The 12,916-nt window shown below is 50.4% G+C and overlaps 1 protein-coding gene and 1 non-coding gene across 2 annotated transcripts; one reads left to right on the forward strand and one right to left on the reverse strand.

The window, feature by feature from the left end:
• The first annotated feature begins 4,725 nt into the window (after positions 1-4,725).
• LOC148344885 (uncharacterized) lies at positions 4,726-5,181 on the forward strand. The gene has a single exon (XM_088325922.1). It carries the CDS (start codon positions 4,726-4,728, stop codon positions 5,179-5,181), a length of 456 nt encoding a protein of 151 aa, XP_088182048.1.
• Positions 5,182-10,027: 4,846 nt separating this feature from the next.
• Positions 10,028-10,116, reverse strand: trnas-gcu (transfer RNA serine (anticodon GCU)). Its single transcript has one exon. It is a non-coding gene; the product is annotated as a tRNA-Ser (tRNA).
• Positions 10,117-12,916: the final 2,800 nt, after the last annotated feature.

The raw sequence follows: 12,916 nt of genomic DNA on the forward strand, positions 1-12,916 counted from the left end.
ATTTTCAGGCATGGATGATCTGTAGACCTTGTTGAGCGCGTCGTCCTCGGCCTTGGTGATAAAACCGAGCACGATGTGTGTCTTTAGAAAATCACGCAACGCGTCCGTTGTTTGCGGCCTGACATGGCTTAGCCTGGTCTCGACCACCTTATGGGGCAAGCAATGCTCTAGGCGAATGGGTTCAGGTGGTCGTTCACGGCGTATGATTTCGGCTACGACATTGGATACGAAGTGAGTGGAGAGGATATAGTCCGCGTCGGGCAAACCTGTCTTCTTGCTCGGTCCGCGCTGAAATCGCGGCAGCCCATTTTTGTTAGTGATGACGAAGTGACACGAATACCAAAACAGCATTGCGTCTTTGAGAAGCCCATTCCGCAGCAGACTGGATTTACTGTCCAGCAACGGCAGCATGGCTTTCAGCAGGCGATCCTCTTCGGCTCTTAGATCAGGGTTGGTAGTCACAGGCAATCCAGATTTGGAAAATGCCCTACGACATCAATATGTTATCACCACCCGAGATAGGAGATCAGACCCATGCCTATTTTTGCCTTCAAACCAAAGGCTCTATTTCTCGCCAGCGCCCTCACTTTTGGTGCTGCCAGCCTTCCAGCCATGAGCCAGAGTGGAGCAACCATAGCCGAATTAGAGGCGCAGTATCAGATTGAGCTCGAAGCCTTTCAGAACGACTCAGCCCGCTTTCTTGAATATGCCTATCATAACTGGATGATCGTTCATGCCTGCTACGAAGCGCGCGCTGGGATGTTCACACAATACATCAACACCGACGAACTTGAACGGGCACGCCAGAATGTCCTCTCCATTGAAGGATCAATGTTCTCTGCTGACCCTACTATAGACACCAATGCCATATGGGACCAAGCCTTTGCCAATTTTGGGCGCTTCACAAACTCACCTCAAGGCATTCGGCGCGACTTAGGACTTCTAGACGAAATCGCTGTTGAAACAGAGCTTTACTGGGGCGAAAGCGCGGGTGAACGGCGAGCTTATTTTGTAAACCGTATTGCCACGACCTCGAACACCGATTTGGCACGTATCGCCTGTCGCTGGCCCATGAGCCACCTGGCTCAGGACGCTGCTCGACTGCAAGCTAAAGAAGGCGCGCAGGAAGCGCCAATTAAAGATTTTTAACGTCAGACAATTTACGACTGGTTACCTAAATCAGATTCAACGAAAGTGTCATAAACTATGGCTGGGTTTTTTGGGTCAGGATAAACGCCGCGCATGAGGTTAGGCCCTTGTTTGAAGCCGACGCCGAAATGGGGTTCGCTGCGAATAGACGTTTCTAGGTAGGCTTTGAATCCGTCATCCAGTTGATTGCCATATTCCTCTATGATTTCTTGATTCACATAGCCTGAGCCACGCCGCCATAAAAGAAGGGTCGACACCTGATCTTTTATCAAGCTGGCGGCATGAGCGCGGACTTCATAGGTGGCATCGGCATCCTGTAACACGGCGGCAATCTGTTTGAGGGTTTCGGCGGAAGGGGTTGATCGGCCATGTTTCTCCAGGCCAAGTTCTAAGTCGCTCAGGTTTGCTTTCACTCGCTTAATTTCGGCTTCCAATTCCTGAAACTGACTTGTCAGGAAATCGGTTTCGCCTGTTGCAAGTATGAGATCGTAGGTTTTCTGCCTGTTTGCTTCTAGGTCCGCAAGCTGGCCTTTCAGGGCCTTAATCTTGTCTTGCTGTTGCTTCGTCTTCGATGGCCCGACCTCACCACCCTCTAGGGCGGTGAGGTCCACTTCCTTCACAAAACTCAAGAAACTGGTTTCAAAGTCCACATAGGGCCAAGATTTTGAGCCGCAGGTCCCTGATTTTCGGGCATTTTCACAGGTAAGGTAGGCTTTTTCACCTTTGTTCAGATAGAGCATCTTGCCCCTGCATTCACCGCACCTGGCAATTCCAGAGAATAAGTTGGACACGGACTTTCCTTTGCGACCTGCGCCGTTGATTTTGCGCTGATCTCGGCTTTCTTGCACTTGATGGAACAAGTCAGGTTCTATCACGGCAGGAAAGTAGTCCTTCAACACCTCACCTGCCTCGGCCCATGTACCGTCTTTCTGCGCTCTAGGTTGGCACTCACCAATAACGGCTCGGTTGCTCAGGATTTTATTGATCGAACTTGGGTTCCAACGCTGACTGGTACCGAAAGGGATGACGCCGTCCTCATTTAGACGTTTGGCGATGGCGAAGTTTCCGAGGCCGTCACGGCTATGCTCAAAGATTGTCCTAACGACTTGAGCCCGTTCGGAATTGACCTGAATAGCTGTCTTGTCTTGGTTCACCGCTAGCCATGCGGGGACACGCCGTGTCATGATTTCCTGATCTGCCTTATCACGCTTGGCAGACCAGGCCGCCGAGACACGCTGCGCCTTCATTTTGCTTTCGTCATAAGCGCGGCTCATGATCACCAACGAAAACAAGACCTGCTCAAAAGTTGCGCCAGCCTGATACACCTGACGGTCCGCCAACGTGACCAGCACAATACCACTGCTGACAATATCCAAAAACAAGGTCAAAGATGCGATGATTTCTTGGCGGGACAAGCGGTCTAGGGATTTCCACCAGCAGATAAGACCCTTCATCGATCTCACCTGCTTTCACGGCGGCCATGAAACGACCTAGTGCCCCCTCGCCACGCGTATTCGCGCCCTTGAACGCCGACACACCAATGTCATGTAGGGCCGCACCCTCCACCAGTTCTAATCCATGCTCATCAGCGTAGGCGCGCGAAAGCTCTTCCTGGCGGCGTTTACTGTCGCCGCGCAGTTGCACCTCCGTAGACATGCGGATGTAGGAATAGGCCTTGGGGCGATTGCTCTGCATTTAGACTGGAGTACTCGACAATGAAATAATTGACCACAATGTTTTCATTTAGTCACCACCTTTGTTGATTTTCTTGTCCCTCTATCCAACCGCTCAAAGCGCGTAAACTGAATTTTTTCGATGTACGCATGGCGGAAGTCTGTTTAGCTGGCAGTCCCGTTTCACAACGGGAGAATTTTTATGGGCAGACCAGCAGGCCAGACGGGCAAGGCACCGACCCTCAAACCAGATCAAATCAAGCGGCTTCTCGCCATTGCGTCGACAGGCAAATACGGTGAGCGGAACCAGACCGTCGTAACCTTGTCCTACTGGCTAGGGCTTCGAGCTAAGGAACTGGCGTCTTTGAAGGTTGGTGATGTTTTTGAGGCAGACGGGAGTGTGCGACCCGTCTTGCACCTCAAGAGGACCTACACAAAACGCGCAAAGACCCGCGACGTGTTCTTGTCGGCGGCAGACGTGCAGAAGAGGCTCAAGGCCTACTGGTCCTATCTAGTCGAAAAGCATCTGGCAGTAGATGGCGCGCCCTTATTTGCCACGCGCTCACGCAAAGGGTTCTCATCAAACGGAATAGTGCGTCTGCTTTGTGAGCTCCATCAACAATCGGGTGTTGCCAACGGGTCGTCCCATTCTGGCCGTCGGACAATGATCACTAGGCTGGCAGAAAACGGTGTTGATCTGAAAGCCATCGCCACCCTGGCAGGGCATGCGTCCATATCAACGACGGCTGGCTATGTGCAGGACAACCCCGAACGCTTGGCGAAGATTATGGCTGGGGTGGGACTCAAATAACAATAGAGCCCCGTCCTATCCGCTGCTTAGAGAAAAGGATCGTAGGCCCATTGCAAGAGTGCTTGGCGCTGGCGGGGCCGACAGGTCAAATCATCTGATTTGCAGTGCTTGCGAACCTGACCAGCGTGTCTGGCGAAGGCGCGCCAGCGTTTGATCTGGATAGGGTCGATTTCCGCCAATCTCCGACCCCTGAAATAGCGGCAATACCACTGGAACCAGCCTCTAGGGTCGGGTCCAATGATCCAGCCATTGGCGCGCCAGTCGGTGAGCGACTGGCGGCTCTTTACACCGAAACAGTTTATGTCGGGGCTTGCGGTGTCGGATAGGCGCGCGCCTTTGAACCAGAGAGCGGGAAACTCGGCTTGGCAGTCGTTCATGTATTTGCCTTCAAAGACGCCATAGGCCAGCATCTGGCGCGGACTGAGATGCGGCTTAAACTCTGGCGCGAAGTTTTGGCCTTCGGGGACCGACAATTCGTAGCGATAGCCGATTTGCATACGGTCGTTTACATGGATGACCTGGCCCATCTCAGTATTCCTCGGCCATCATTATGGTCAGGACGCGGATGGTCACGTCTGGGTCTAAAGGGTCAGGCGTGTAGCCCTTCAATTCGAGGTCAAATAGATCGATTTTCCAATAGACGGTGCCTCCACTTATTTGGATTGCGCCGAAGTCGTGTTCGCCGTGTGGGTCATTTTCCGACGTGAAGGCATCGAAGCTCATAACCTGGTTCACGATGTGGGCGCGTGTCGCGTCTTCTAAATCTAGGACGCCAGGGGTGAGATGAACTCGGCCACCTAGAAAGGTGCAGCGGAAGTGGTCGTTGAGCGCGGCAATTTTGGTGGCGTAGTCGGGATCGTGGGCCATGCTGAAAAGCTCCTGAGGTGGGTAAACTCTCCAGGGTTACACAGGCCCACCGTAGGCGGACACTGGAAAATGAGCGCCAACTAGGCTAGGATTGGATAGATGGGAGCTTTGTTCCTCTTTCTCGTTTTCGTGGTCATCTGCGTTGTGTTGGCTAGGTCGCTCGGTTCTGACCAAAGTGGGACTGACTCACCCCAAACAAGGAGGTCTAGGCCCGGGTCTCGACCAATGGGCAGTGTCAGAGTACCAGCCCCTACGCCAAGAGAGCATAGAATTACGGGAAGGGCCTATGTGATCGACGGTGACAGCATCCGTATCAGAAACACAGAAATCCGATTGTTCGGCATTGATGCGCCTGAGATGAATCACCCCTATGGGCGCAATGCAAAATATGCCCTCTTAAATCTGTGCAAAGGCCAACAGATTGAGGCGACGGTTGTTGATGAAGATCATTACGGGCGAACAGTCGCCAAATGTCGATTGCCAGACGGTAGCGATCTATCGGCGGAAATGGTGAAGATGGGATTGGCGATTGATTGGCCCAAGTATTCGGGCGGTGCATACAGTGACATGGAGGTTCCAGGCATTCGCAAGAAACTCTGGCTTGCTGACGCTAGACAAAATGGGCGGATGCATGTCTGGGAGCAGTATGAGGCAAGGAAAGGCTCAAATTTGGAGGATTAAGAATTGGGCGACCTGTAGACCTATTGGCTCCAGGTGTGGAGTTGAACTTAGAGCGATTCTTTGTCAGTTTAGATTTGGGATTTGACCTGATTGATCTTGATTTTTCAGAATGATTTCCTGATTACTGACCCACCAAACCTGGAGCAGAAGGTTTGATCCTGTAACCCTAGCGGAAACCCGCTCATGTTAAGATGTCATGATGTAGCTGGAGTAGTTACCTTTTTTGAAATTTCTAATAAGATTTTCTAAAAATTATAAGGAAGGAATCTGTAGGATTTTAAAGGATTTTCTACAGGTGATTTACCTTTAAGGATTTCCACAGAGGTTTCCCAGATTTTGAAAACACTTACCCTTCCAAGAGGTAAGGTCTTCGAAGCCGTAACGACTTTGAAGCATTCTAAAAGCACAACTTCGTTTGAAGGAAGGGGGGTTGGCCGATCTCCTTTGACGTGCTGCTTAACCAACGGGGCTGGGGTCCAGGGCCTTTAGAACGACATCTGGTCCAGTGACGGTTGCCGTTTGGCAGGGCCGTCATCCTGTGGAGGTCACAATAAATCCATGAGGGCTGGCTCCACTTCGATGATCGGCTGGTGCCAATCTTTTGGGACGGTTTGACCATGCGGTTCACGGCTCCATCCCAAGTCAGCTTTCATGGGGACACCTAACACCCAGGCCTGCAAAGCCATCACAGCTTTCCAACCCATCTTTAGGGGCGACACCAGCCGCCAAACAAGGTCCCATATGAGGCAACCCATGATGGGCCGCAGAATTATTGGTCAGAACAATGTATAAAATGGGGGGTGTTAGGGTAAATCGGCAAGTCCTGGAGGAAACACCATGTCAGTCCTCAGACATGAGTGATTCAAAATAATTTCTGACTTCCTCGTGATCGGGCTGCTGATCAGTCTTTGACCATTTCCCGTCTTCACGTTTTTTCTTATCATTTTGGCGCTTGAGACGGGCCAATTCCTTATGGCGCTTCCAGTCAAAATCGGTTTCCGTGAGCAGTGGGGCGTCTCCACTATTCAAAGTGGCGTCCATAGACCGAAGATGGGCCAGTTGGTTTAACCTGCGCCGCTCGTTTTCCAATTGCTCATCAACTTCCTGAGGCGTGAGTTTTTGATTTAGGGGGTCCTTTTGAGATTTCCGAAAGACAGTTTCTGTCGTCGGCACGTCGTCATGGTGAATGAAAAGTTCATCTAGAGAAGTAGCAGTGGCAGTTCCGAAAAATTCAGCAGATTCAGATACCGCGCCATTTGGATCAACAGAAAAACTGGAAGGTAAATCTAGCTGAACTAATCCGAGCAGTCGACGAAAATAATAATTGTCGACTGTCCGGATTATGGCCTTTCGATCAACCGCATCTTCTTCATTGTATGAGGACGCGGCATAGCTTTTGACTCGGTCAAAGTCAGAACTTTGGGTGCGAATGGCGTCCTTATTGTCATGGTAAATCGTGTACAATTCCTGGCTAGAGCAAGAAGGGTCGAAAGGCTCTATGTAGCGCGCTGATGTTTCGTAACTTTCCTTGACCTCCTGAATACGTCTTGAATCAATTGAGGCCGCGATAAGCAAATGGTACTTAGCGGGTATGGGACTAGGACGGTGCCAATACTGTAGCGACCCTGAATGGCGCGTTTTCTTGAAACCCAACTTTGACAATTTCTTACCCAAGTTGGCGGCTTTGCCCCGATTGGCCGCAGAGCGGCTCCCATACACATGCCCACATATGTCGTTGATCGTTGTTTTGTCGTGGAGCCATACAAACTCGTGCAATCGGTCCAATACGGGGTCGTCGGGCTGGCGTTTTCTTTGCTCGAATTCAATGACAGGCACAATATCATCCGTCGGCCACCACTGTTCGCCTGCTTTGTAAGCCTGAACAGCCTCAGCCCAAATCTGATCGCGGTCGGCCTCAATTTTGCTTTTGTCTATCTTGCCGCGGACTTCTGTAGACCAGTAGCGCCTGTTCTCATCATCAAAACTATACTCGCTGTCATTTGTGGTGCCGACAAAGACGCAACGACGGTGTTCGGTTGTGCCTCGGTTTTCAAATTTCTTAATGTACTTTTGGCTCTCCTGCGTGATGAATTTTTTGACGTTACGCATTCCTTTAGGCGAAAGCGCACCAAGTTCATCGAAGTTGACGGCCATATAGCCCCGCAACCCAAGAGAGGCATTTATCCCAGTAACGGTTTCTAAGTTATCATTGATGTAGTCTTTGCCGAAAAGCGCTTCCAGCCCTCTGGTTTTATAAAGTCCCTGGCGTCCTTCCAATATGAGCATGTGGTCAACCTGACACCCTGGCTCATACTGGCGCGCAACCGCAGATATTAAAAACATACGGCCTATGGCTCTGGCATAGACGGTATCGTCGCAGTTGAAATAGTAAGGAATAAGGTTGTCTAATCGAGGCGTCCCATCCCATTGCAAGGGGCCTAACCATTCCATGACGGGGTCAAACTTATTGAACTGCGCTATGCGATTTACGGCTAGGCGGATATTTTTATCCGAGGCATTGATGCCGTCACCCTGAACGCCTAGCAAAATATCATAGTCATCCTCTGCTTGCCAATCTCTGGGGTCTTCGCCGTCGTCGCGGTTATAGTATTGAACCTCTTGTCTCATTTGATTGAAAACAATGCGGTTTGATAACTCAGGTGAACCCTTAAGCCATGTATAGACGTGGAGGTCTAGCAAATAACGGCGAATGCTCTTTGGCGGAGATTTTTGATGGGCGGCGGCGTCCTTAGCAAGTTCTTCGAGAACCGCCTTTTCAATGGAGGCGCTACTCAACTTCGAGAACCCATCAAAGGTTTTCATCGCGCCCGTGATAAGCGGCTCGGTTGTGGGAACGTCTAAGTGGCGATCTAGGGCATCAGCGAAAAGGCCAAATTCATCTTGGGTTTTAGAGGGCATAGAAATAGTCAGAAATATTCACTTTACCTTACGCACCTTACGCGGGCTTGCAGAAAAAGCAATGGCAGTCAGCGTTTAGGAGGTTCAAAATCATAGCTGATTTTGTCTATTTCTTGCTTAAGGGTCGCCACTGAGTAGCCGCGCCCATAGCTGTCATGAACATCCTTGCTTTCATGCCCGACAAGAGCTTGGCAGATTGACTTCTCAAGTCCAGCATCTCGCATGGCGTCGATTGCGGTGTGTCTCAAGGAATGAAACGTCAATTCTTTGCTCTTTAGGCCCAGCCGTTGTAAGTCTTCGCCAAAGCGCTTTCCATACGGCGACCCGTAACGGCCATCTGCTCCCAGTTTTGCGTCATCAAATAACAAGTCGTCTTTGTTCTTGGAGCGCTTGCGTCCCGTAAACCAAGCCTCAAAGCCCCATTCAGCCAGGAAAGTACGATGAAGCGGTACTTGCCGTCGCCCAGCCTCCGATTTAATTCGCAGGGTCTTGTCAGTTCTTAAGTCAAATACCCAGATATCTTCGCTTTTGGTGATATGCTTAACGCGAAGTTGACAACATTCCTCAAGCCGCATCCCGTGGTAAACTGAGATTAGGGGAACCCAGTAATCAATGTTTCTTAAAATCAGCGAACCAGGCTCCGTTCGTTTATTTTTTATCTTCATGCCTGTGTAGAGGGGGCTTCCGAATATTACGGCAAGTTCATTTTCGCCAAAGGGCTCTCTCGATGTCTCATCATTCTTGTCACGTTTTATGGTCACCCCATAAAATGGGTTGTCATTGACATACCTGTTATTCTTTGCCCAACTGAACCAGTTCGACATGTGAGAAATACGATCCTTTCGTGTTTTCCACGATAAGAGCTTATCCCCATCTCGTTGCGCCAAGTCAGCTTGTTGGCGCAAAGTTAAGTCACGATATTTTTTCTCCGTCGAGCCCTTTACAGGCAAACGAAGGACCAGTGCTTTCGTCTGCCGCATTTGCTCATCGCCGATGCTCTTGATGTCGGCATCTTCTCCATAAAGCTCAGCCAAAATTCGATACGCGGTATCGAATTTGTATTTGCGCCGCTCCCAGCCGCTTCCTTCTTCATCTTTGAAAGCGTCATAAACCTGCTTGAGCGTATAGATCGGCCCTGCGTTCGCCTGGGCAATGGCTTGCACATTTGCAGATGAGTTAGGTGTCAGTGACGCTGTATCCGCCCCAGTGGCAATCCTTGCCAATTCTGGCATATCGGCGAACATGGGTGATGTTGTGGGGGCTGGCGTTCCATGGATTGCCATGTGCTCCCGCTGACGGTTAATTTCCATTTGGGTTTGCACAAAGCCCAAACCAAGAGATTCATAGTGGCGATGCGTGATGAGGTCACGATACGGCTCAAAAACAGGAAGGGAATGAACTTGGGTGAAGCCAACACCATGGAGTTCGCCGTCTTCGTTTTTTAAAATCTCGCTCAAGTTCTCCTGAGAATCATCGGGATTAGCCGGGGTCGGCACCGACCCATTCAGCCCCAGGGCATCCCTCAGCCATTCCTGAAAGTATGCTTTCAGGGCTTTGGCGTTTAAATCTCCGTTGTCATCAATCATGGCAAACAGGCACTCCACAGCTTGATTGACCCCCGCATGACGCACCAAAGCAAGCGTTGGATCACGGGTTCTTAAGGAGACTACAACCGCACCCGTTGGAAAGATAGCCTCATAGGCTTTGGGTGTGCGTCGTCTGAAATAAAATATGCCGCCCCGTTGCACGAGGCGTCTAAACTGGGTCCTCATGGACCAGGTTTAAAATACCAGAAAAGCCATTTCGGACACTGAAAAATACGGCTCAGGAAAGCAAAATGTGCTACATTTTGTGCTACAGTTAGGGATTGCTCACGAAAATCAGGCGGCTTAAGTCGTTGCCTGGCTTCACTTTTGTCTCAAAATGGCAGAGAGGATGGGATTCGAACCCACGAGGCATGTTTCCACGCCTACTCCCTTAGCAGGGGAGCGCCTTCAGCCACTCGGCCACCTCTCTGTTACGTTCGCCCCTAAGGCGGAAATGGTAACAAGACAAGATGATTGTTAGAAATTTGCGAGAGCCTTAAGCACGCGTGTATTTAGGTCACGGCAGCCTTTCTCGGCCAAATCCAACATTGCGAGAAACTCATTCCGGGGAAAAGGTTTGTCTTCTGCCGTGCCTTGGACCTCAATCAATCCACCACTGGCGGTCATAACAAAGTTTGTATCTGCACCCGCATTGGAATCCTCTGCATAGTCAAGGTCCAAAACAGGCACCCCTTGATAAAGGCCACAAGAGACAGCCAGCACATGCTCGGGCATGGGATCACCCTTTAGAATTTCGAGCTTGATGAGATGATCCAGGGCCTGGCGCACGGCAACGGAAGCCCCAACGATTGAGGCGGTACGAGTACCACCATCAGCCTGGATAACATCACAATCAATCTTAATCTGGCGTTCCCCTAACAGGCTTAAGTCAACGGCGGCGCGCAAAGATCGCCCAATAAGGCGTTGAATTTCTTGCGTTCGGCCAGATTGCTTACCCTTAGCAGCCTCACGATTGCCGCGCGTATCTGTGGCGCGGGGCAGCATCCCATATTCGGCGGTTAACCAGCCGCGACCAGATCCCTTCATAAAGGGGGGGACGCCCTCCTCAACACTTGCGGTTACTAAAACACGCGTGTCGCCAGTGGAGATAAGGCAGGCTCCCTCAGCCCACTTTGAAATTGTGAAATCAAATTGTGTGGGGCGGAGTTCATCGGCGGCACGGCCCGAGGGGCGCAAAGACATGGGGAAATACCTTTGGTTGACGGTTAGATTGCTCACCCCTAGGTCCAATTTTCCATGGAAATGCAATCCTTAACTGACCGTGCGCGCTTAATCTTAGGGCATTTAGTCGAATCATATCTGGAAACCGGCGCCCCCGTCGGGTCACGGACCCTCTCAAAATCAGAGGATCTGGGCTTGTCCCCTGCGTCGATTCGAAATGTCATGGCAGATTTAGAGGATAGTGGCCTACTATATGCGCCCCATACCAGTGCAGGTCGATTGCCAACGGAGGCGGGTTTAAGGTTATTTGTTTCTGGTTTGCTAGAGCATGGCAATTTAACGTCTGATGAACGGGCCAGCCTAGAGGCTCAGGCCAAGGGTCTCGATCGTCCCTTTAATCAGGTTTTGGAAGAAGCAGGCACTGCCCTATCCGGGCTTTCAAGTCTTACAGGTTTGGTTGTTGCCCCTAAGGCCCAAGCACGATTGCGGCAAATTGAGTTTGTCCCCCTCAATACAATGCAGGCACTGATCGTATTGGTGGATGAGAAGGGCAAAGTAGAAAATCGATTGCTCAATCTGCCGGAGGGCATAAGTTCGGGCCAACTTAAAATCGCATCGAATTTTTTGAGCCAAGAACTCGCCGGTAAAACGTTGGCGCAAGGGCTTTCAGGTTTGAAAGAAAAATTGGTGAAACAACGAAATGATGCGGAGGCTCTTTCCACCCTTCTGGTAGATCAAGGATTGGCTCAAATGGCCAAAGATCAGGAGGAACTGGTTTTTATTGTCCGCGGTCAGTCCCATTTATTAAATGACATGAAAGCGCAGGAGGATTTGGCGCGGCTGCAATCTCTCCTTGATGCTCTGGAAACGACGGAGACCATGGAAAAGTTGTTGAGTGAAGCCGATCAAGCGACAGGCGTGCAGGTCTATTTAGGGTCACAATCAGATTTGTTTGGCATGTCTGGGTTTTCTTTGGTGTTGAGCCCCTATGCGGCAGGGGACAAATCTCTTGTCGGCGCTGTTGGGGTTATCGGCCCAACCCACATGAACTACGGGCGCATCGTTCCGATGGTTGATTATACCGCAAAAGTCATTGAGCGTCTAATGGATCGGACCTTGCGTTCTTAAAATTAATACCCAGATAGGCCCCGTAGTTCAAAAAATAAGAAGAGCCATGAGCGACCAAGATACAAATCCCCTTACGCCCAATACTCAAGAAGAGCAGAACCCGTTAGCGCCAGAAATGGCAGATGAAGACATGTCAGAGCCAAAGGCAGAAGACCGGATTGCGGAGTTAGAAGCGGAACTTGCAAAGGCAAATGATAATGTGCTGCGCGCTCTAGCAGATGCTGAAAATACCCGTAATCGAACCCGCCGGGATCTTGAAGCCGCCCGGAAATTTGCCGTTGAGCCCTTAGCGAAAGAACTATTGACCGCCCTAGATCATTTAGGCCGTGCGCGTGTTGCCATTACGCCCAATCAATTGGAAGGCGATGATACACTAAAGAACTTGCATGTTGGTGTTGAAATGACGGAAAAGGAGCTGGTTAAGGCTTTTGAAAAATTTGGGGTCCAGCAAATCAACCCAGCAGGTGAAGATTTTGATCCCAACCTCCATCAGGCGCTTCAGCATGTTGAGGGAACAGATGCTGCCCCTGGGACAGTCGTAGAGGTTGTTGCACCCGGCTATTTAATGCATGATCGCTTACTTAGGGCCGCAATGGTTTTGGTGGCTAAGTAAGGCAAAGCCTACTCACAGCCACAATCACAGAAACGTTAGTCACCGCGAGTTTTTATTGATCTTGCTGCTCCCTATATAGAGAGTATGAAAAAATTTACTGTGCCCTTTCTTTTTTTAGCCCTTGCAGGGGCTTCTACCTTTGCAATCTCAAGTGTTTCAGGTCAGTCAAATTTGGCAGAATCAGACGACACTTTAGCTGCCCAAGATAGTCAAATTAGCCCAGACGGATTGGTTTCTGACGAACCCTTTTGGATTGGTTATGTGAAACCAGGCGCCGATACCTTACGTAAGGCGCTAACCCCTTTGG

The sequence above is a fragment of the Urocampus carinirostris genome, unplaced genomic scaffold (genome assembly GCF_059441175.1).
Source record: "Urocampus carinirostris isolate Australia breed hairy pipefish unplaced genomic scaffold, RoL_Ucar_1.0 HiC_scaffold_208, whole genome shotgun sequence".
Classification (NCBI taxonomy): domain Eukaryota; kingdom Metazoa; phylum Chordata; class Actinopteri; order Syngnathiformes; family Syngnathidae; genus Urocampus; species Urocampus carinirostris.

What these genes read in the sequence shown, in the direction of transcription:
- LOC148344885 (XM_088325922.1), top strand. Translation starts at nt 4,726, where the DNA reads ATGGGCAGTGTCAGAGTACCAGCCCCTACGCCAAGAGAGCATAGAATT.